Below are 25,419 nucleotides of genomic sequence, written 5' to 3'. Positions count from 1 at the left end.
GGTGGTGGTATTGAAGTCCAACTGAGCCTGTTGTGTAGAGCATTGTTTCCCAGGTAGGGACAGACTCATATCTTTCCCCTCCTAAGGTGAGCAGACACTACAGCCATTCACTTTGAGAAAGTTCCTGCAGCAGAAGGGAAGAACTTTGCATTGATAATGGGACTGATTTCCATGAGTCTTAGAATCTTTCATTCAGATGGTTCGGACAAGTTCTTTTACTCTTGATTCTCTACATACCCACAGCAAGACGTACATCAGACTGCAAAAGCAAGAAGTAAGAAGTGCAAAAGCACCCTGGATCTGAGACAACATCACTGTATCCATCAAGACCGCCTAAATAGTTCTCTGGTAACTAACCTCATTTGTATGGGGTGATTTTTTACACACCCTCCCACGAAAGTGGTGAACAGAGTAGAAGGACTGGAGCTTATATTGTTTAGATTGTGAGAAAGACTTCCCTAATGAGTAGCATTGCTGCTTTAACCCTCCTTCTAGACTGGTTCTGCAGTGGTACTGGCTTGCTGCTTCTGTTGAGTCATTGAGTCTGAGGATATAAGAACCATTGAAGGTATAGAACCCTCTGTCTAGGCTGGTACATATTATGTCTATGTCTGAATTGAGAGCAGGAAAATGTCTCCTTTACACCACTGCCTTTAGTATTTCCTACTCTTTCTTCATGCACTCCTTCTGCTTACCCACATGAGGCCTTAAAAGGACTTCCCTGGTAAAGGGGAGATTCATTTTCTTGATTTCTGAGTCTAGATTGGTGTGGTTAATCTCAGACAGGATGACTGAGGGAGTGTGATGATGTGATAAAGCCCTGTGACAGCAAGACCTGCAGAAGCAATAGTGACATTTATTTGGAGGCTATCCGGCCTACCTGTACTACCTTTAAAAAGTCCTGTCTTGTATCTTTTGGGAAGTCGACTACAAAGTCAGTAAGTGATTCTTAATGAGCGCAGTCATATTCCCCCAACAAAGCTGATGCACAAGCTGTTATAAAGGCTCATGTGAAGATAAGCTTTGGAAATTAGGTAGAGAAATGATATAATGGATGCAATTGGGATGGAATCTGACATGCTGTGGTATTTTCAGCAACTGGTAACAATTCTAAAGAATGGCACACAATCTATCCTTGGAAGAATGCATGCCTTCCTTTTATGTTTTAGTGTTGATTATAGTTCATTGAGAAGCTACACTAGAGATCACATTTTATTTCTTAAAGTTGATGTGTAAGTCCAGGCGATAGAGTAAGTTGGTGGTGGTATTGAAGTCCAACTACAGCTACAGCCACAGAATCATTCACTTCGCCTACTATAGTATCAACGCTCTTACTTTCACCCTCTGGTGGCCCTAATTTCAGGAGAAGAAGGGTGTCTCTTTCTTACAGTCAAGACTCACCAAGTCTGGCTTAGGCTCTAGCCTCAAATACATTGGTCCCTCTCCGAGGGTCTGTATCTATTGAGAAGCCTTGTTGTAGCAGATCTGATTGTAGCTGGAGTCAGGGGCTCTTCTTGAGCTAACTTCACCAAACCTGGGACCTATGGTAAGATGGGTCAAGCGTAAGCTCTTGGTTGCAAAGTATCAATTATTATTGAGACATTATATTTGGGGCCTCCATTTATATTTTCAGCTTTGTGGTCGCTCTTATCAGGCCATCTTGAAAAGTCATGAAATCATCCACAGAAGACATTCCTATAGAAGACACTGCTGGAGATGTTTGTGCCTACAACATCAATGCTTTGGTTTCCTACCAGTCCCTACACAGATCCAGGAACACTGTAGTGAATGGAAAGAATGCATTTATTGAAATATGAAAGGCTAATATTGTTAGCTAGCTTTTTGAGCTGGCTATTTATCAGAGGGTTATCTAATTACAACTTCTGTTTTAAATATTTGAACACACGTAGTGATGCGGTATCTAGGATCCCTTTTTGCCAATACTTGTTCAGATGAATGGCAACAAGCCTGTTTTATTCTTCTCAATACCAAATACACAAACTACACTAAGAAAAGGATACTTTACCCAAAAGTGTTTATTTCAACAGGCCCACCCTTATCTTACCTGTGCTAAGAGCCAACACTGGGCACGTATAAAAAGGCCCCAATGCACCAGAGGGTGTCATTTAGTTTTTTTAAAACAAGCTGCTACGTTTCAGTTTCCAGAGCAGCCTGATGGATTTTTTCCTTAATGATGATCAGCGCACAGGACCATTACAGGAAAGGGAAAGTAAAACAAGTCAAAGAGCTAATTTTACTTTCACAGAATCGGTGTTCGGGGGCATATCTCAGCCTCACTGATTCTTTTGGGAGAGGTATAGTTGGAGAGAATCTACCATTTTCACTGCTACCTCTGGCCAGTGGATCCCTACTAGGGGATTGCCACAGGAGAGTGATCCCGTAACAGGGACCCTTCCCACTAGGGATTGTGAAAGCAGCCGCTTAGGCAAAGACCTGTGCTCCCCCAACACATTTGATGATTACAGCCTTGGGTGTATGCGGTTAATTACCGCTGATCTGCCCCCATGGGTTGGGGGGCGAAAAGCCCACTAGACGCCAAGGAAAGATTTTTTTTTAATATAGCAATGGGCTGCCAACAATGGGTACAATTAGGCATCAGTCTTTCTGCACCCTGGTGGGCAGATGGGGGTAATTACCCCGGTCTTTTCCCTGGAGAAGGGGGCAGAAAGTCCACTAGATGCCAGGGAAACATTCATTATTTTTAAAATATCGGCGTGAGGATTACCCACCATATACACCTTTCTCAAAAACAAAGAACAACTTTCTGCCCCCTCCAGGGAAGAATGGGGGTGGTTTCTTACACCCTCAACACCACCCAGCCAGTCACCACTAGCAACCTGGAACAGGCATGCAGGCTTGTCCCGAAGTAGAGAATGGGGGTGGTTTCTTACACCCTCAACACCACCCAGCCAGTCACCACTAGCACCATTGAACATTTCTAGAATTACCAATAGAAGCTGCAACACATCCCCTCCCAATAATATGCAGATAATGTAGCCACTAACAGATCTCCTATTTAAAAAATAATAATAATTAAAGACAGTGTTGACCCTATCTTATCAGATAATCTATGAGAAAGCACCTGTGCAGGATCCAAGACGGTATTAAACTCAAGAACACATGAAGCAATGTGCCCAGATAACAGACAGCAAATACATCAGCCTAGTTGATTTAATAAGCCTTACATCAAGAAGGGGCTTGTGCCTTCAAGTAGGTTTTGAAACCATGAAGGTTTATCTTATATTAAAGTGCAATACAGAAGCCAAAAATAATAGTCAAAATCCATACTGAATCAATATAGGTACTTATTTGTATGAGACTCAGTCAAATTGCAGCAAAGAGAATGAAATGAAGTACAATCTTACAGTAAAACTATTCAGTCATAATCAGGAGGCAGACTAACATGGGTCCTTTCTCTAATGCCAGGGCAAACCAGACATGGTTCACATCCAAAAACATCTCTTTGTGTAGCAAATTTCATAATGATAATCACATTGTCAGCATAAGGTGTTTGTGTAATTATGCACAATTGGCAAATAGTATACAACATGTAATGCAGTATGATTTAACACCACCCCACGCGCCCCCTAGTTGAATATTACCTAATGCAATCAGATGTCTCAGTAAAAATTAAGTTACCCTTAAACACTTACAATCTCAAAAAAATAAAGTGGACCACAGTAGTGTAGACAGTAGGAGCCTTGAAATGTAGTAAAGTCTTCCTCTAGCCTTCTTCTAGAAAAGCATGTCAACACAGAGAAGAAATAAAAACACACATCATGGCTGCTTTAGAATTCAAAAAGGAGTTTATGTCTGGTTTGCACCTAGTTTTGACAAGTACAGGAAAATACAGTTTTGCAAAGCACGGTTTTTGTTTTAGGGAAAAAATATAACGATAGGCACATTTAAATAATTTGAAATCATCTCTCTCAGCAGTAAGGCTTTAAAAGGCAGTATAATTGTGATGTTTACAATGCAAATCTATTTGGGTGTAAATTATGAACTGTGACAATACCCTAATACAACATGACATCTCTGCGCTCGTTCTTCAGTGAATTTTCTAGCACAAAGTTGAGTGCAGAATATTGGCCTGCAAAAATATCAAGTCAGGAAGGGGTCTGCAACTGTATTGTCAAGACAAGCGCATTGGTAAGTCTAGATTCAGGATCATATTTACTAAGATTTCACGCAGCCCAGCGCGTCACCTTTCTGTCCTGCACTGCGTGATAGGAAAAGGGCAGGAACGTACCGTACTTAACACTATATGGCTCATTCCTGTCATTTCCCAGCACTGGTGCAGAATGTGCTGCCTAGTCCTAAAGCAGGCCTCCTTGCACCATGGGGCGAGGGTGCCAGCATTGTAAGCAGGATTGTATTTGTACAGAAATGGACACCTTTCTGCACGAAAACGATCCCCGAGGTATTTTCCTCTTTCTATGTTTGCTGCAGAATGGATCACAGATAGAACGAGGGAGTAACAAGGAGAAATATAGACACTTCTCCTTGTATGGCTCATGTGGGAAGGTGAAGCATTCTGACGCATTCCCAGGTCTACCAGTAATGATAAATATGGGAATACTTCTGAATCAATGGGTGGATGCGAAGGATCACCCACGCTCCACCCATGAAGGGCCTTCCCAGGGCAGAGTAACACAATGCAGCGATTTGCACTGTGTTGTGTTTCTCTGGATTTATCAAGCCACTCAGGGCAACGCAAGGTGGCTTGCGTGTCTTGATTAATCAGAGGTTTTGTATCACCCTTGGGCCCCTGTGCATTGAGAAAGGGTGACGCAAAACCTACTTAAATAAGCCTCCTAATATGTTTACCTCCACACCGAAGTGACTTGGTGATATATATGTTGTCACAGATGTGAAGTTAAGAATAGTAAATGTAAACACAAACTTATATATATATCTACATTGACGAGACCATGCTCGCCAATATTCGGCGCTTGATATTGTTGCAGGTCAATAGTTGCCACTCAGTATTGTGCTATAAGTCTCAGGTGTTTACTTGTTTTCCCATTAGATAGTCCTTGGTGTTCAGCTCAGGTCTAAGGAGGATGATGTAGACTTTGGGGATGAAGATACAGCCTAGCAGTCCAGAGCTGGAAGTAAGGATGGTGAAGATCTCCACGGCCACCATGTACCTGCCCTTGGTGCTCAGATACGCAGGGATGAAGGAGACCCAGACGCTGCAGAATACTAGCATGCTGAAGGTGATAAACTGGGCCTCGTTGAAAGTAGCCGGTAACTTTCTAGCTACTGAGGCAACAACAAAGCTAAGAAGAGCCAAGAATCCTACATAACCAACAACAGCAAAGAACGCAGCGACAGAACCTTCGTTACACTGTAAGATCATCTTCCCGGTTTCTGATTTGGTATCAGTGTCTGGAAATGGAGCAGAGAGAAGGAGCCACACAGTACAGATCACCACCTCGCCAAGTGAGCAGCCAAGAATCACAAAGATGGACAAATGAGGGCCCATCCATATTCTGAGTTTACTGCCTGGCTTAGTGGCATTGAAGGCAATGATAACTGTGAGAGTTTTTGCTAATACTGTAGTAACAGCAATAGTGAAAATAATCCCAAAGGCAGGTTGACGGAGAAGACAGGACTTCTTGGAAGGGTGACCAATAAACAAAAAACAGCAGAGGAAGCACAGCATGAGGGAGAGCAGGAGGATATAGCTGAGATCCCGGTTATTGGCTCTAACCAGTGGCGTGTTGCTGTATTTAATAAAGATTCCCAGCACTCCAGCAGTGATGATGAAGAACAAACTTGTAATGGAGGTTAAGGTAACTCCCAGAGGATCCTCATAGGACAGGAACTCCACCACCCGTGGAATGCAGGAATCTCTCTTCTGATTGGACCACTGGTCTTCAGGGCATGATAGGCAGTTTGGCATATCTGCATGAAAAGAACATTGTTCAGTATTACAGAAGATGCTTTCAAGTAGGGAAAATAATGGAGATGAATGGAATGTGACAAATTGAAGTAATTATGACGTGTCCTATGGCTAGCTATGAACCTGTGTGCCGGTGTATTTTTTGTATGTTCAGGCAAGGGCTGGGCAGGGCTTGGTCCCCTGAGGATTAGTTATGCACTCTGTAAAGTGTGCATCAATATTTGACCGGCCCTTTCGGGCTGGCCAAAAATTCCTGCGCACTTTGCATGTTCGCCATACAGGCTGCTTTACAGCCTGCATGCAGAACATGGCCAGGCCCCCATTCCCTAGCTGAGTGCCGAACCACGGAGCTCAGACCAATCACAACACTGCATTGCAGCGTTGTGATTGACTCAGGGGAGTCTGGGTGCTTACCAAACGCAATGCTCCATTGCAATGTTGTGATTGGCTGCGGTGAGCCTGGGTGCCTCCCGTTCCCGGTAAGAGACTCACTTGATGTGAAAGAGACGTCGGTGAGATCAGGCAAGTGTTTTTTTTAATTTTTTATTCCCAACTCCCAGTCCCCCGCCACCCTGTACCTGTCCGGCCGCTTCTGGCTGCAGAATGTGCGTACACCCTTCGTGACTACATAAAAGTATGCATGAGTGTTTAATGGTCTGTAATGGGGGGATGCACACAGGCAACAGGAAGTTTCTCTTTTTCACAGATGCATGTTCTCAAGCAATAGAATAATACCCAGATTTGAATGTTTGTAATAGAAGTTTACATCTTTCTTTAGAGAAGGGATCATAAAATGTGCACCTGTAACGTCAGTATGGCCACTGCTTGCAAAAAGTCCCCATGTTGTATTTTCACTGGGGCTGCTAGTTTGGAAATGCGGCCCCTTCTGATACACTTAGGGCTAGATGTAGGTAAATTAGATTTACCGATTCATAACTACCGAATTTTACCGATTCGGTATTTATGATTCGGTAAATCTAATGTAGGTAATTATTCGGTAAAAAATACCGAATCGGTAGGATTCGGTATTTACCGATTTGGTAATTACCGAATCAGTATTTGTCATTGATTCCTATGGGCCTTGAAGCCCATAGGAATCAATGGCAAATACCGATTCAGTAATTACCGAATCGGAAAAATTACCGAATTGCCAAGGGGGACAGGGTGTCACTTTGACACCCTGTTGCACCCCTGTTTCTGGCTTGTGTACCCTAAGGGCATGTATGTGTGTCACATGGCGCAGGTGTACATGCACAGATGTGCATGTACACAAGTATTTGTTATTTTCCACCTAATAGTATTTGGTGGTAAATAACGATTCGGTAAGGGCCTGTGGCACTGTTTCAAGTGCCACCTACATCTGTATTTACCGATTCGGTAAATTTACCGATTTGGTATTTTACAGAATCGGTATATTTACCGAATTGGTAAATATACCGATTCTGTAAATGTAAGGCCCCCTACAAGTCAAACACCAAATACCGGTCGGTAACGGCGGATTTCGGCCGTTACCGACCGGTATTTGCCATCCTACATCTGGCCCTATGTGACTATCCCAGTTTTTCAATCTAATCTCCTGACCTTATATACACCTCTTAAACATCGAGGCCCCTCCACTGCAGTACATACACAATCTTGAAATGACTCCTCTCCCTATTCTTGAACACCAATACCTCAATGCACAGCTCTCCTTTGCTTGAAATAACATTTCCACTATAAATATTCAAACCCTTAAATAGATAAATATCTTACTATAAACCACAAAAGTCTAATATGTTTGGACACTGAAGAAATTAGAACAGGCAAACTTTGGATTTTTGCCAATGTGTTACATTTTCTCAAACACAAGTGAACGTTATAAACCGTAGCAACAGTGTCATTTCATGACACCTCTATCAAAGAATAGTAGGCCCAACACACATAGATGGGCACACATTGGATCTCATATTCACAAACTCTCCTAACCTACAGATTGAATCCCCATGCCTCAGATCTGGACAGACCATTTCTCTATTAATTTTCATCTCCATGTGAGAGACTCTCTGGACCTCAAGACCGTGTTTCGTAGAAAGGTCGGACAATGGAGAAAGGTGTCTCCAGTACTTTACTTCCCATTTTACTGCTTCCCTCCCTACCACTCACAGAGATATTCATCTTGCTTTTAATGATTTTGAGGAACCATTTCCCTAGGCATTATAAGTCATCCCTCCCCAAAAACTTAGCCACCTTAAAACTTACAAAGCCATGTCTCCCTGGCTTTCAGAGTCTCCAAAGGAAGAAAAAAGAGTCTGCAAAAAGCTGGAATACAAGTAGCAAACCATTAAAAGTTGTGCAGACAAACTCACTAAGCAGCTTTAGGCATTTACCATATAAACATCAAAATAACTAGGAAGTTCCATATAGTGAACAGAATTAACAACATTGGAAACACGCCAAAGGAATTATAATGATCGTATTTGAATTTACCAAACATTTGACATGCGCCTAATCTATCCTAGCATCTCGGTCTCTTAGTGATGACCTTGCCAATAGCTTTGAAGAAAAAATGTCAAAACTTTATGGCACTCTGTCAAATGGTCCCACACAGGCACGGCTGCTTCACCTGCCTCTTCATCGTCTAATCATCCCACTCTTTTGGAATATTTTGATGTAGTCTCCCCTGAGCAACTCTAGGTCCTAATTAATAATATCAAATCAGACTCACCAGAGGATTCTGCTCTTCCTTACATCATGGCTACCTTGGTCCCAGCACTCCTTCCTACTATAATGAATCTGTTTATTTACTCCCTGAATAAGGAAGCCATTCCCACAAAAAGGAAAGCAGCGCTGGTGAGACCTATTGTAAATAAACCCACAGCAGATCCGTCAGACCTTTCAAATTATAGACTAATATCACTTCTTCCTTTTCTCAGAAAAATTATGGAGACTATTGTAAACAAACAGGTGATGTCTTTCTTGGAAACTCTGTTAGACCATTCCAATCAGGTTTCCGGGCTTCCCATATTACAGAAACTGCACAGGTGGATGTAATGATTTTAAATAATCATGCAATACACCACTACTACTACTACTACTACTACTGGTGGATGTTCTGAACACTATTAGGCTCTCCCTGGATGAAGGCCACCCAGCCATACTGGTAATACTAGAGCCATCAGCAGCATTCAACACCATCTCACATTCTATTCTAGTTCAAAGACTGGTTGAGATTGTTTTTGGCGGAAAAGCCCTGGGTTGGCCTTCAAAAGGGGGGGCCTCAGGCCTCATCTTTGAGCCCCACCCTTTTCAATATCTATGTGGCACCCCATGCGGACAGCACTCAACTTATAAAAACCATGGGGAAGAATCCTGAATCTACTAAAATCTGTTTCAGGGAATGTATGAAGAAATTAGCCCACTGGACGTCATCCACTTGCCTTCAACTATGCACAGAAAAGACTGACATTCTGCTCTTTGGTAAAGCTTCTTCCTTGGGAGAACAAGGAAAGAAAAGAGAGAACAAGGAAAAGCTTCCTCCTTTTAGTCTGAGGACTGGTGGCTGCTGGAACTGGGGCCAGCCCCTGATCCTAAAAAGATAGTTACAAATCACGGCATTGTATCTTTGGGTCCCGCTTTGGAATTATGTGACTATTCAGGAGAGCTTTTCAATGGCTACCTCTCCATCGCTCAGGCACTTATTGTAAGTCAACTGGATTATGTAAATGCCCTTTTGGTTGATGAAAATGAAGCTCTCCTAGCCAAACTTCAGGTGGTACAAAACATGCATCTGCCTGATCTGCAATTTGCCTTCTCGCGCCCCATCTGAGCCCACACTGACATGTTTGCATTGGTTCCCAATAAAAAAAGCGCTCCCTTTTTAAACTCCTCTCAGTTTACTCTATTTACGTAAGAAGGTATCGTTTTATATACCCATGAGCAACCTCAGATCCAGTGGGCAACTCTTCAACCCCTCCATATCCGTACTGTCTTATATGGGGGCAGATCCTTTTCATATTTGGCCCCCATCACTGGATCAAGTTACCTTTGTACATACAAACCTGCCCGGATTTTGCTCAATTAAAAAAAAAAATACTCAAAACTTGGCTCTTCTAATTCCTTATAGTATTGCTGTCCTGTTCTAGAATGCATTAGCGCCGAGAGACCCTCTTGGAGGGAATTTGTTTTCACTTAATAACTGCAAATAACTTTTCACTAACTTGTATTATCCAACATTTTACTTTTTGTTTCTGCCATACTTCTTGAAAATAGGACTCTTATGGGGGAAACATCTTTAGTGTTACAGAGATATAGTAATTTAGCTCTGGTGGGCTGCATTGGACTCAAGAATCAGGAGTCACAAAACTCTCAAGGAGTCTTGCAAGGTTCCCTTCTATAAATCATCCTGTGTACAACTGTTTGGAATGCATTTATTAGGAGCTCCTGCTTGCTATGATTCAGGTGACCTCAAAGTGAAATGGCACCTTCTTACTGTTGAATGTGCCAAGGCATGGTAGGGTTCTATTTAAACAGAACCTTTCCGATCTCACCAAAGGGAGACATGTCTAGTAGAAGTACAGAAATGGAGGTGACAAAGAGGAATGCATGAGTCACAGGGACTGTCATCTGCCAGGTGATGCCCCGCAGAGGAGTAACAATCACCCACATGCATCATCCCGGCCGTTGACACAGGAAAACACTATCAAGCATAGATTACTTTTGGAAAAGTGGCACATCTTAAAAAAATATCCAGAAAAATACTTCTACCTACTGAGTGCCCAAAACATACCTTTTGCTTGCATTTCAGGGCTGGGTGATAGAGTGAAACCCAACTAAGAATGCAGGCTAGGATTAATTATAGCTGCTCATAAAGGACTGGCATCTGCCCAGGCATTTGTGGCTTACAGTTTATTTAGTACAGAAATGCTATTGGCAGCATTGTCTGTCTTACAGACTAATCAATATGTCCTTAGCTGAAATGTTTGCCTGCAAATTAAAAACTTCACCACAACTTGCCCACTACAGACACCCCTTCTCATTTTGAGTAAATATTTGACATGTGTCTATTTGGATCACTGCTGACCTCTAATACTTGTGATTGCCAGAGCTAATGGACCGTAATTTATGTGCCTGTATATTATCTTTTGTTTTCAGTGTTGCCCCTGACGAAGGGACTGCCTGCCTGTCCCGAAATGCATTGGGCTACCTACATCTTCAGTTCGAACGTCCTGTTTAATTAATGATTTCTAATGTTGACCTGTTGTATATGTACCCTTAAGAATGCATTGTAGTTTTTTGAATATAACTTTAATCACAATGAAAGCATAAGAATAAATTGCATACTCAAATAGTAAAAAAAATGTGTTTAAATGTGTAAGAACGTTGTTACAATTTAACAAGTAGTGCTCATCTAAGTCTTAGCTAGCGGTTCTGCTAGCTAACCACCTTTTCAGAGTATATCGATTGAGTAGTTAGGTATACTCAATTAGGTGCAGCACACAGATCGATCTATAACATCACAAAAATAGATTAACTACCAATCAACCAGGTGTGCTCAGAACACGCTTATTTCCCCCATCTTACTTGGGCATAATTACCCTCATGGAGTCAAACCAGCAGGTTGAGAATGAGGGAGGTGATGACCAGATCTCTTAGTGTGTGCTACAACTTGCTCCTGGGAACCAGGTCGCAGGCAGTCTTTAAATACTAGATAGAGACTGCCCTTACCGATTACTACTACTTTCCGATAGATAAGAAGCAGCCTAAGTACCTGATCAATTGTTCCGGTACTAGTCTGAAACCCAGCCTGATACTGGCAGAGGATGGCTTCATCTTCTGCCCATGGTTGTATTCTCTGCAACAAAAATCTGCCAAAGACCTTCTGGAGTGCATCTATTGGACTAATTGGTGGAGCAGGGATGATGTCTCTCTGGACGGATACAACGCAGTAACTGTCCAAGCTGACCCATCATTGGCAGGGAGGGCAAAGGGAGGCCTGTTGATCCTAATTTCGGTACAGTATGAGTCACTAAGAATAGAAAAAGTAATTGAATCCCCATGGAATCAGATGATCCTGTGTTTTAATTTGATCAACGTACCCATATTATTATTCAATTGGTACTACAATTTTTTTGATACACAGAATGTTGTGGTTATCAATTTGCTTGACATGGAGATTGTTAAGGTAGCAGTGGAGGTCTCCCCTTTGTGTATTATTTGTTTAGGAGATTTCAACTGCAGCTTATGTCAGCATAGCGGGAGCAAGGCTTGTGGGTTAGTAGATACTGATGATCAACCTATGATGCACTTTATGAACCTTGACAATGCAATGGTGGTCATCTGGTTACGTTATGTTAAAGAAACTTTTCATAAGATAGGCCATGAAGATTTTTATGATAACCAGGAGTCTATTCAACCCAATATGAAAATGAGCATTAAAATAGCATATCATGATGCTGTAAACTTGTCTAACCAGGTCAGTGACACAGTGGATCGTGCACTTTTAAATCAGCAACAATGTTATTTGTCTTTTACCACCCACGTCCTTTCACGTTTTCTAATGACTAGATTTTGTTTAAGCGCACGGCACTTTCTTGTGGCTTTTCCGAACCAGGGGGGTTGGTGTAAGAGACTTCCCCCCTGTCCATTTAACAATGCACCTTATGCTATTTTGCACACTCTACAAAGACCCAAGCGCCCGTTTTATTAAACCTATTTTAAGGGACATTCGTCCCAGTTCTTACAAAGATGGTTTTAACTATTTTAGGTCACTATCAAATGTTACCATCTGCAGCTCTGTGCTTGGTTTGATCAAATTAGTTTTTTTTAATTAGGAAACGTTACGAAATGTAAATTGTTTTTATTGAATTTACCGAACCTGGTTTTTATTTTGTGCATTGCTTTTAAACTATGTGTACAAATGTTATTTTAAAATGAATGTATGATCTTCTGTAAACTTTTATGATTCATTTGAATCGAATAAAGTTATTTGACTTGACTTGACTAATTGGTCTATAATATTTAGGGGTCTTCCCTGGTGCCCTATTTATAGGTCAGAACCACCTCAGCGCCTTTGCAAGACTCCATTACTGGGGCTCCACTGGCTATGGCGTTAACAAGAAGGAGTATGTAGTGTGCCCAGTTTGAAGTGTCGCCAAGGAATAAATCCTCAGGCTGACTTTCTGAACCCGCTGCTTTGGCGGGGACTATTTTCACTACTGCAGCCTCAATCTCGGCCAGATCAAGGACCTCACTGTCAACCTTGGGGAGGCCATAGGAATCGCATGGCTCTACAGTGGCGTATCCTCTGGTATAGAGTAAAGCTTCCAGAAGGGATTGTGCCATCCCTGGCCTGTGATATAATTAGGAGGTGAGTGTGCACCTCTCTTTTCACCCCAAGTCAGTAGGGTCCAAAATAAGTGAGTGTCCTTGGCAGAACTTGCTTCCTTCAGTTGATGCCAGCGGTATTCCTTTCATATCGTCTTTGCTTGATGCAAAGCTGCTCTATAACTCTTCCTCGCTGTTTTAATCAAGGGACAGTTCTGATCTTTGATTGCTGCAGCTAAAAGCAATGACTTACACCTGCAATCTTTCGTGTACCACGAGTAGGGCCCTCTTGGTGACAAGCTGGACTTGATATTCAGCTTGATATTCGGATTGGGAGCTAAGAAGTATGCACTAAGTTGCGCGAATGGACCAAGGGCACATCTGCCAATCCTCTTGAGTCTAAGGCTGCAGCCTGAAGTTCTATTATGCTTGATACCAAGACTTGACGTATGCCAGTGATCTTGGAGTCTTGCAGGACTACCTTGCGCCATTTTAAGAATCTGTTGCAATTTGAGGGAACAATCTCTCTGGTGGAGGTTAAGGGTAAAGTGCTCTCTGGATGGTAAGGGACTTTCCATAAAGGTTTCAAGGTTGCACAAAGGGGTTATGGTCGCTATCTGTGGTAGTGCCCACTTTCATGTCTTTTGGGCATTCATTTAATTCTAAAGAGGCAACAATTCATGGGGCGTGCAATGCATCCATGGCCAATTTAATGTGTTTTTGAAGGGTGCCCCTGTCTCCTTAGTTCAGCCAGTATTCAAGTTAATTTCAAATAGAAGTTATTTGATCCTGAATGACCTAGATTGTTGTGGGATGATACTGCGACCCATATGTGGTGACGGTTTCCAGGGCCGTTATGTGATGCAATGACATGCTATTCCCCCAATGCACAAGATTAGGGAAATCACTGTATGGTCTTCTATTCAAATCTTTAACATTTACTTTGATATGTTCAACTGACTGAAAGCTGTATTTTTTCAAAAGGATGTTGCATGAACATCTGCTCGAGAAACATTTGGCATTCAAGTTGCAAGGTCTCCTCTAAAGTACGATCGCTATTGCACACAAACCTGCCCCAGCGTTTTGGTGAACTTGTACACCGAATATTTAATGCTTCCAATACCATGGGATTGGTAGACATTTTCAAAGTTATTTGGCCTTGCTTTGTTAGCAACTTCCAGACACTATTCAGAGTTATTCAGTCCTGTTTACATTCTTTGGTTTCCAGTGCATTTGGAGGCATACAACTAGTGTTCGTTCTATCTTTGTGGTTTTGGTCATTTTTTGGGTTGCTCTGCTATGGATGTTCCACTTCAAAGCCAAATATTGAAGCACTTACCACATGCTCTGCTCTGCTGAGTGCTGTTAATGCAGTGTTTTGGATTGTCTTAACTCCAGGAATTGAACAGCAGCTGGTTCTTGTCCTTTAGAATTGTGTGGTTACTCTGCATGAAGCTTGTGTTCGGCTTTCTGTTGTGCACTTTCGAGTGTGCACTGGATTTATGTCTTGCCATGCAATTGGTTCAATCTAGGGATATGAACCTGCAAGTGAGCCCATTGAGGGCTCATCTTCAGTCTTGTCCTATGAGAACACCATTGCTGAAACATGCTTAGTATGAGCTATTATTTCCAACTAGCATGGATGCTTCGGCTCATGAATTCCTGGAATATAGCTCCACTACTACAGCAGGTACGCTATCAGCTGTCACACCATCAGCATCGGCTGATTGGGATGGACATGATCATTTTGGCACTTTGGAAGTTGCTCTTGAGTCCGCTGTTGAGACATAGTGTACGGATGCGGGTTCCTTCTTGCATCCCTCTGAATCTTTAAACACTGGAAACTTTCCAGTAGCCTCCTAGATTTTTTAAATTTGCCTCTTTTGTTTTTATACCAAATTGACTTTTTTTAATTTGCATATTTTTTAATCGATTTTTCTTTTTATTAAATTATATTTTATTTGCATTTAATAAACAATTTAGGCTAGCTTTTATGCTTTTAGGTAAGTCTCCCTCTGGCCATGGGGAAGTGCTGTGATGTACAACAGGTCCCTGGCCAAGTCTCCATTTAAGTTTCACATTTTAGCTTGACATTGTTTTCTAATGGTGGTCATTTACATATTTTGTGGTTACAAGAAAATGTACAGAGAAAATATTATGCATGTTGTTCATTTGTTAACACACATTATTATAAAGTTAGTCATGCACTCTGTCTAAGGCTAAGCACAGAGAAAGCAATTTACTTGTAGTCCCTTGTCGAGTTGGAAACACCTCTATGGCTAGCCATTGCCCCAGAGCTGCACTTTTCACACAGTGTGATTGGAACAGTGTTTTTGTTATATAAACACTTTCTGGGTTTGTCCTGGAACGCAATGGACTGTGGCTGAGATGCAGTCCTACTGACTCTGACCTCTTTCCTGCAAAGGACAGTAGCCTGTTCTCCACGGGCCAGCTTTCTGATACATCATACTCAGGTGGGAGGGGGGTTAGGCTATCCCAAGGGATCTGGCAGAGAGTACTACCACTTTGCTCTCCATACAGTAGGCAATGATAGGTCGGAGTATATTCATAGTAATGTCCTAACGGTTGAATTTTATATTTTTCACCATTCTTGTAAAGCTGGTTCCTAATAATATCAGCACATTTATTCTATTCAAGAATATGATTGTTTTAATACATTTGATAAAATCCAATTTACATCTTTCTTGTGTTTACTTTAAGCATGAAAATTAAAACAACAAAAGAAGTTCATCTGTTGCCCAAATTTCCTTGGGTAATAAAGAGTGGTCAATCAATCAATCAATCAATCAGAGCATTTGTATAGCGCGCTACTCACCCGGAGGGTCTCAAGGCGCTGGGGGGAGGGGATCCGCTACTGCTCGAACAGCCAGGTCTTGAGCTGCTTCCTGAAGGCGAGGTGGTCCTGGGTCAGCCGGAGGTGGATCGGAAGGGAGTTCCAAGTCTTGGCGGCCAGGTAGGAGAAGGACCTTCCTCCAGTGGTGGCTCTTCGGATGCGGGGGACGGCGGCGAGGGCGTGGCTGGTCGATCGAAGTTGGCATTTGGGAGCGTAGAAGTTGAGGCGGCTGTTGAGGTATCCTGGTCCTTGGTTGTGTAGGGCTTTGTGTGCGTGGGTGAGGAGCCGGAAGGTGATTCTCTTGTTGACCGGGAGCCAGTGCAGGTCTCTCAGGTGTCCGGAGATGTGGCTGCGGCGGGGGATGTCCAGGATGAGTCGTGCTGAGGTGTTCTGGATCCGCTGGAGTCTTTTCTGGAGTTTGGCGGTGGTTCCGGCGTAGAGGGAGTTGCCGTAGTCCAGACGGCTGGTGACGAGGGCCTGGGTGACCGTCTTCCTGGTCTCGGTGGGGATCCATCGGAAGATCTTGCGTAGCATGCGCAGGATGTTGAAACACGACGAGGAGACGGCGTTGACTTGTCTGGTCATGGAGAGGGAGGAGTCCAGGATGAAGCCCAGGTTGTGTGCGTGGTCAGTTGGTTTGGGTGCGCTGCCCAGGGCGGGGGGCCACCAGGAGTCGTCCCAGGCGGAGGGTGAGGATCCCAGGATGAGGACTTCCGTCTTGTCTGAGTTCAGTTTCAGGCGGCTGTTCGACATCCATTTGGCTACGTCTGTCATCCCTTTGTGCAGGTTGGCTCTGGCGGTGGCGGGGTCGTTAGTGAGGGAGAGGATCAGCTGGGTGTCGTCGGCGTAGGAGATGATGTTCAGGTTGTGCTGGCGTGCGATGGCTGCGAGGGGGCTCATGTAGACGTTGAAGAGTGTTGGACTGAGCGAGGAGCCTTGAGGGACGCCGCAGAGGACTTCGGTGGCTTCCGATCTGAACGGAGGGAGGCGGACTCTCTGTGTCCTTCCGGCGAGGAAGGAGGTGATCCACTCCAGTGCCTTCTCCTGGATTCCGACGTTGCTTAGGCGCTGTACTAGGGTGCGGTGGCAGACAGTGTCGAAGGCCGTGGAGAGGTCCAGGAGGATGAGGGCCGCTGTTTCTCCGTTGTCAAGCAGGGCTCGGATGTCATCTGTAGCTGCGATCAAGGCGGTCTCGGTGCTGTGGTTGGCCCGGAAGCCAGACTGCGAGAGGTCGAGGGAGCCGTTCGTCTCGAGGAAGGCGGCCAGTTGCTTGTTGACGGTCTTCTCGATGACTTTAGCCGGGAACGGGAGCAGCGAGATGGGGCGGTAGTTCTTGAGGTCGGTGGGGTCGGCTGATGGTTTCTTGAGTAGTGCGATGAGTTCGGCATGCTTCCAGCTCTCCGGGAAGGTAGCGGTGTCGAAGGAGGTGTTGATGATGTCCCGCAGGTGGGGTGCGATGACAGCGTCGGCCTTGTTGAAGACGTGGTGAGGGCAGGGGTCTGTTGGGGATCCGGAGTGGATGGAGTTCATCGTGCGGATGGTGTGTTCGGTGCTGATCGGGGTCCAGGCGCGGAGGGTGGTGGTGGGGGGCGGTGGTTCGGTCGTGGCGTGCGTCGGTTGAGTGCTGAAGCTGTTGTGTATGTCCGCGATCTTGTTGTGGAAGTAGGAGGCGAGGGAGTTGCAGAGGTCTTGCGAAGGGGTGATGTCGTTTCCGGCGTTGGGATTGGAGAGCTCTTTCACGATGTTGAAGAGTTCCTTGCTGTTGTGTGCATTGTTGTCCAGTCGTTCCTTGAATGCGGTTTTCTTGGTGGTGTGGATCAGCTGGTGGTGTTTTCGGGTGGCGAGCTTGAGGGCAGTCTTGTTGTCCGGTGTTGGGTCTCTGCGCCATGTTTTCTCGAGTGCTCTGCAGTTCTTCTTGGAGCTCTTGAGTTCGTCGTTAAACCATGGGGCTTTCTTGCTTCCGGGTCTACTCGGCGGGGTCTTCAGCGGGGCGAGGTCGTCTGCGCAGTCGCTGATCCATTTCGTGAGGTTGGTTGCTGCTTGGCTGGGGTTCGTAGTGCTGGTGGGAGGGTTCTTGCTCAGGGAAGTAGCGAGCTGGTCTGCAGTGATCTTGTTCCAGCTTCTGCGGGGAGCCTGTTGCTGGTGATGGTGGAGCGTGGTTTTTCTGTAGCTGAAGTGGACGCAGCTGTGGTCCGTCCAGTTGAGTTCCGTGGTGTGGCTGAAGGCGATGTCCTTGCTGGAAGAGAAGATCGGGTCGAGTGTGTGTCCGGCGTAGTGGGTGGGGGTGGTCACCAGTTGCTTCAGTCCGAGGTTGGCGAGGTTGTCCAGCAGGGTGGTGGTGTTGCGGTCGTTGTTGTTCTCCAGGTGGAAGTTGAGGTCCCCGAGGAGGATGTAGTCAGCGGAGGGGAGGGCGTGCGGGCTGATGAAGTCGTCGATGTCTTCGCTGAATTGTGTGCGGGGTCCCGGGGGACGGTAGATCAGGGTGCCTCTGAGGGTGGTCTTGGGGTTGACGTGGATCTGGAAGTGCAGGTGTTCGGCGGGTGCGAGGGCATCGTCGGTGTCGGTCGTGATGCGGATGGTGTTCCTGTGGATGATGGCGATCCCTCCTCCGGTCTGGTTGGCGCGGTCCCTCCGGATGATCTTGTAGCCGTTCGGGATGGCGATGGCGATGTCGGGCGATGGTCATGTTCGAGGTTGCAAGACCACTGACTCATTGTCAGTGAAATTGCTCTCCCACCCTCGCAGCTCCGTCATTAAGTGAGGTGCCCCTGCCCCTGCACTCTTGAGTGTTGGTGATCGAGGCCCTCCTCCACCCGCAGGTTTCCCTGCGCCTCATCCCTGGTGGTCCAGTGGACCTCTGTCTCCTTTCTTTCTTTCTGCTCCTTCACTCGTTTTTCTCCCCTTTCTATCTTTCACCTTCTGCACCTCTGCTCTTTTGCGCCTTATTTCTGCCCATTTCCCTTTCTCTCCCTCTGCTCCTTCACTCATTTTCACTCGTTTTTTTCCCCTTTCTATCTTTCACCTTTCTGCACCTCTGCTCTTTTGTGCCTTATTTCTGCCCATTTTCCCTTTCTCTCCCTCTGCTCCTTCACTCGTTTTCACTCGTTTTTTTACCCTTTCTATCTTTCACCTTTCTGCTCTTTTCTGCATCTCTGCTCTTTTGTGCCTTATTTCTGCTTACTTTCCCTTTTTTCTTTATCCCTTCTTTCCTCCCTTTACCTTTCCCCGCCGCTGCTGCCCCCGCGGCCCCTCCCCCCCAGCACGACCGGCCCAATCCAGCTCCCCTCCCCGCTCCCGCCTCCCAGCTGTCCAGCACTCCCCGACCCCTACTTAATGGCGGCCACTGCGGGGACAGGTGAGCAAGACCACTGACTCATTGTCAGTGAAATTGCTCTCCCACCCTCGCAGCTCCGTCATTCAGTGAGGTGCCCCTGCCCCTGCACTCTTGAGTGTTGGTGATCGAGGCCCTCCTCCACCCGCAGGTTTCCCTGCGCCTCATCCCTGGTGGTCCAGTGGACCTCTGTCTCCTTTCTTTCTTTCTGCTCCTTCACTCGTTTTTCTCCCCTTTCTATCTTTCACCTTCTGCACCTCTGCTCTTTTGCGCCTTATTTCTGCCCATTTCCCTTTCTCTCCCTCTGCTCCTTCACTCGTTTTCACTCGTTTTTCCCCCCTTTCTATCTTTCACCTTTCTGCACCTCTGCTCTTTTGTGCCTTATTTCTGCCCATTTTCCCTTTCTCTCCCTCTGCTCCTTCACTCGTTTTCACTCGTTTTTTTACCCTTTCTATCTTTCACCTTTCTGCTCTTTTCTGCATCTCTGCTCTTTTGTGCCTTATTTCTGCTTATTTTCCCTTTTTTCTTTATCCCTTCTTTCCTCCCTTTACCTTTCCCCGCCGCTGCTGCCCCCGCGGCCCCTCCCCCCCCAGCACGACCGGCCCAATCCAGCTCCCCTCCCCGCTCCCGCCTCCCAGCTGTCCAGCCCTCCCCGACCCCTACTTAATGGCGGCTGCCGCGGGCTGCGGGTGCGCCGCTGGTGCACCGAAGGCGCGTCAAAGGCAAGCACGTCTGCGCCCGTCTGCGACCCGTCCGCGACCAGCACCAAGAACCCCGGACCTCCGCCCCGCCAACGCTACGACCCAGCAGCACTCCACGCACTCAACCCAGGCTGCAACAACAACTGCAAGCTAGCATCACCAGCCGACACCCATGCACCCTTCAGCTGTCACCGCTGCCGGCACACCTGCAGCACCGCCAAGAACACGGATCCAGCACAACCCGCCCACAACAACACAACCGAACCGAAGACCCTGCAATGCATCCTCCTCAACGTCCGATCCCTCCACAAACACGCCACAGAAATCTGGGACCTCCTCGACAGCACAACCCCAGACGTAGCATTCTTCACCGAGACATGGACCAACACCACCTCGGGACCGGACATCGCCATCGCCATCCCCCAAGGATACAAGATCTCCAGGAAGGACCGCCCCATCGACCCAGGAGGAGGAATCGCCATCGTCCTCAAATCCAGCCTCCGCCTGAGCACACTCCCTGACGAGTCCACAGAACTGATGGAACACCTTCACTTCAAGATACTGGCCAGCCCCACCGCCGCCCTCCATGGAACCCTCATCTACCGACCCCCCGGGCCCCGCGGACCCTTCGCCAACTCCATCACAGACATTATCTCCCCGCAGGCCATCGCATCCACCAACTACACCCTGCTGGGAGACCTCAACTTCCACCTCGACAATCAACTGGACCCCAACACCACATCCCTCCTGGACAACCTCCACAAAATTGGACTCCGCCAGTTCGTGACCGAGCCCACGCACTCAGCAGGACACACCCTCAATCCCCTCTTCACTACAGGAAACTCCATCACCTTCAGCCACACCACCGAACTCCCATGGACCGACCATCGTTGCGTCCACTTCACCTTCAGAACACCCACCATCCACAGACACCAGCACCTGCTTCCACAAAGAAACTGGACCAAAATCACCGATGACCAGCTCACCTCCTCACTCAACAACTCCACCCCAACCATCGCGGAAAACGACGACCCCAACACCGCAGCCCGAACCCTGCATAGATGGATCTCGGACAGCACCAACACCATAGCCCCCCTCAAGAAAAACAACAATACCCGTGCCAAGAAAGCCAGATGGTTTACCACCGAACTTCGAGAGTCCAGGCGCACATGCCGCCGCCTCGAAAAGGCCTGGAGAAACACCAAATCCACAGAAGCCCACAACAATTTCAGAGCCGCCACCAACGCCCACCATCAACTCATCAGAGAAACGAAGAAAAAAGCGATTGAAGACAGAATCTCCACCCACGCACACAACAGCAAGGAACTCTTCAGCATCATCAAGGAGTTCGCCCAACCCACCAGCGAGTCTACCGACATCCCTCCCTCACAAGACCTCTGCGACAAACTCAGCATCTTTTTCCACCACAAAACCAAGAGCATCTACGACAACTTCGACGAAGACAACCAAAACCAACACACTGAACCCTCACCAACCACCCCCGACACCCGGAAACCAGCGATTGATGACTGGACAGCCCTCACCACCGAAGACACACTGAAGACAATGAAGTCAATCCACTCAGGGGCCCCCACGGACCCCTGCCCCCACCATATCTTCAACAGAGCCGCCAACACCATCGCACCCATGCTCCCCCAAACCATCAACCGCTCCCTGGCGACCGCCTCATTCCCCGACGACTGGAAACACGCCGAGGTCAACCCCCTCCTAAAGAAACCCTCAGCGGACCCCACCGACCTCAAAAACTACAGACCCATCTCCCTGCTCCCGTTCCCAGCGAAAGTCATCGAGAAAGCCATCAACAGCCAACTCGCCACATTCATTGAAGAACACAACATCCTCGACTCCTCCCAATCCGGCTTCAGAAAAAACCACAGTACGGAAACCGCCCTCCTCGCCGCAACAGACGACATCCGCACCTTACTGGACAAAGGAGAAACAGTAGCCCTCATCCTCCTCGACCTATCAGCGGCGTTCGACACAGTCTCCCACCGCACCCTAATACGCAGACTCTACGACGCAGGAATCCAGGACAAGGCCCTCGACTGGATCTGCTCCTTCCTTTCCAGCAGGACGCAGCGGGTCAGACTCCCCCCTTTCCTCTCGGACCCCACACCTATCACCTGCGGAGTCCCCCAGGGCTCCTCCCTCAGCCCGACGCTCTTCAACGTCTACATGGCTCCACTTGCCCCCATCGTCAGAACCTACAGACTCAACATCGTGTCATATGCAGACGACACCCAGCTCATCCTCTCCCTATCCAACGAGCCCAACACCGCCAGACGCAACTTTCGAGAAGGCATGGAAGCCGTCGCCAAATGGATGAAAAACAGCTGCCTGCAACTAAACACCAACAAAACAGAAGTACTCATCATGGGCCCAAACCCCGACGCCTGGAGTGACACCTGGTGGCCCACCGCCCTCGGAAACCCGCCAACCCCCACAGACCACGCACGCAACCTGGGAATCATCCTGGACTCCGAGCTCAAAATGGACCGCCAGATCAACTCTGTCTCATCTTCCTGCTTCCACACCCTCCGCCTCCTTCGTAAGACCTTCAAATGGATCCCCCTCGAACACCGAAAGACAGTCACTCACGCCCTGGTCACCAGCAGACTCGACTACGGCAACGCACTCTACGCCGGAATAAACAAAAACCTCATCCGCAAGCTACAGAACATCCAGAACGCCGCCGCAAGACTGGTCCTCAACCTGCCAAAACACTGCCACATCTCCCAGCACCTGCGCACACTCCACTGGCTCCCCGTCGAGGCGAGAATCACCTTTAAGATGCTCATCCACGCACACAAGGCCCTCCACGGCACCGGACCAGCATACCTGAACAGCCGACTCAAATTCCACACACCCCAAAGGACCCTACGATCAGCCCAGCTTTCCTACGCTGTAGTCCCCCGCACCAGAAAGAACAGATCGGGAGGCCGCTCCTTCTCCTTCCTCGCGGCCAAAGCATGGAACGCCCTTCCGCTCCACCTCAGACAGACAACATCGCTCCCCATCTTCGCAAGAAACCTCAAAACCTGGCTCTTCGACAGACCCCCTCCTTGATGGAATGGAACCTGCACCCCCCCATGCCCCCCCCCCCACCCCTAGCGCCTTGAGACCCTTACGGGTGAGTAGTCGCGCTTTAACAAACTCCTGATTGATTGATTGATTGATCTTATAACATCTGCTAACCTGGTAAGGTTAAGGGTTCATATGGGACACTGTGAGCTATCTAGGAGCTAGCCCATCATTCTCTGAAGGTATGTGTGAACTGAGTTCCCACATTTTAAAGTCTATGTTGTCAAGATACACTGCCCAAATTAATTTCTAGGAGCTGTATAACAAGGTGAATATTACCTGGCTCGTAGGGCCTGGCTTCACAGTTGTCCCGATCGACGGGAGCCTCGGTTGCTGGTATTGCTGCTTGGATGTTGGGGATGAGGAAAGGGATGCAAAATCTCGACAACGGGGCCACTGAGGCATCTGGTTCAAGATGCTGCACAAATCCCTTGAGGTGTCGCATTGAACAAATGTAGTGGTAGCTCAACTGCCCATCAACAAGCCTTGACAGTAGCAAAAACAACTTATGGTTACTGACCACTGACGTGCCTGAGGGTAGAGAGATGGCTGTTTTCTACTTTGGGAGGCAGCCTGGTTGCATATCAGAGGTGGTGAGAGCTTTGAAGCTCACCGCCTAATGTGCCACTTCACTAGTCATCCTGTCAAGGAGGAAGGTGATACCAACCACCCAGACAGCCCTTTGTTTCTGATTCCTGGGAGTGTTCACACCTCCTGTTAAGGGGTCAGATTCCTGTGTTGGTGCCAGCAGCTGCAGCATACCAGCCATGGAACAGGAAAGGGTGAGGCAACCAGGTGGGCAACCTCTAGGGTAGCCACTTGGGTGCATGTCACATTAAATCTGACTTTGGGAAAAAGTCGGATTTGATGAGGCAAGTTATTTTATACCAAACATGTCAATAGGACCATAATAGAGCTGGCTACTTCGGGCTGCCTGAGTGCCATCCCATTTAATCTATGACCCCCTGTCCACTTATTGCAGCCCCTAATAGAAAGAGGCTCCTATAGGGACATATAAGCTTGCACGTATATGGCAACACCTTTATTATAATGCACTTTGCATCCTAGGCTGAGGAGGCATACCTTAGGGCTGGCATATATTAAAAATAGAGATTTGATCTTGCCACTCATAGTGAAGCCAAAGTTGAGTTGGAGCATCTTCAACGGTTCCAGCAGTCTGACATAGTAAGGCTGCTGTCATCTCTTTACTTGGGTCACTCAGGGTGGCACAATCAGTGCTGCAGGCTCTGGTAGCCCCTTTAATTCCAATGCCCTGGGTACCACTGGTACCACTTACCAGTGGTATACAAGGGGGTTAGAGTCCTTGCCAATTAGGGTCACCAATTCACATGCATGATATTTTGGGAGAGAGAGCACCTTTACATTCCAGCGGATTTGGCCTGTAAATATCTAACAGGTATGCATTTTTATCACACGTGGTATTTACAGAGTCTGGTAAAACCTGCAACATTCATAATTTGATATATGCAGTAACAAGTATTACCGCATGTGTCAGTAGATATGGATCCACTCACAAAAAGGGCATTGGTGTGGTTGAAGAAGGGCTACCACTATTCTCGAAACGGCCTCTCAGATTCTCAAATCCCAAAACTCAGACACAGAGTGGCTCACCTAAGGAAACGTGACCAAATAATTTTGCCAAAATGCTTCATGTGAACATAGCTCTGTTACATTTTGGCTTAATATATGTTTGGTCGTATGCAGGGGGGGGGGCACTTACAAAAAGAGCTCTTTGACAACTGTTTAATCTGTTCCATGATTACTTTCCTCATACCCCTCCTGCATATTCTGAGCTCTCATCTGCAATCAGTACTCTGCCAAATTGCCTGGGGTGTAACTTAGTTAGTGAGATTCGAGGGTGTGAATTACTAATTCCCAACTAAGAAAACATTAGGCTGGTGAATGTGTGGTGTGACCAAGGATTGGAATGGCCTGTTGCCTTGAGGAAGAGGGTTGTTACAGATTTCAACTGGGTCAGCCAAGGGGGCTAATTTAGAGTTTGGTGGACACATACTCTGTTGCAATAGAGTACCCTGCTTGCCAAACTCACGCTCCACTGTCACGCATCGGAGTCAAGTGGACCACAAGTATTACACCAATGGAGTAAAATTTGCCCTATCAGTGTAAAACATATTTTGACGGCCCAACAAGGTAAGCGCCATTGAAAGTAAGCTATTTG

At 46.7% G+C, this 25,419-nt stretch overlaps 1 protein-coding gene across 1 annotated transcript in view; it reads right to left on the bottom strand.

Annotated features, from left to right (window-relative positions):
* Nucleotides 1–3,995: 3,995 nt before the first annotated feature.
* LOC144784200 (vomeronasal type-2 receptor 26-like) overlaps nucleotides 3,996–25,419 on the bottom strand; it is an 86,471-nt gene continuing 65,047 nt past the window's right edge. Inside the window, exon 5 of the mRNA XM_078662858.1 lies at nucleotides 3,996–5,931. Coding sequence (XP_078518984.1) covers nucleotides 5,024–5,931 — 908 coding nt within the window. The 3' untranslated portion in view covers nucleotides 3,996–5,023. The remainder of the gene's footprint in view (nucleotides 5,932–25,419) is intronic.

The sequence above is a fragment of the Lissotriton helveticus genome, chromosome 10 (assembly GCF_964261635.1).
Source record: "Lissotriton helveticus chromosome 10, aLisHel1.1, whole genome shotgun sequence".
Taxonomy (NCBI): domain Eukaryota; kingdom Metazoa; phylum Chordata; class Amphibia; order Caudata; family Salamandridae; genus Lissotriton; species Lissotriton helveticus.
Note: the sequence above shows the minus strand (reverse complement) of the source record. Positions and strands in the feature narration are given on the sequence as shown.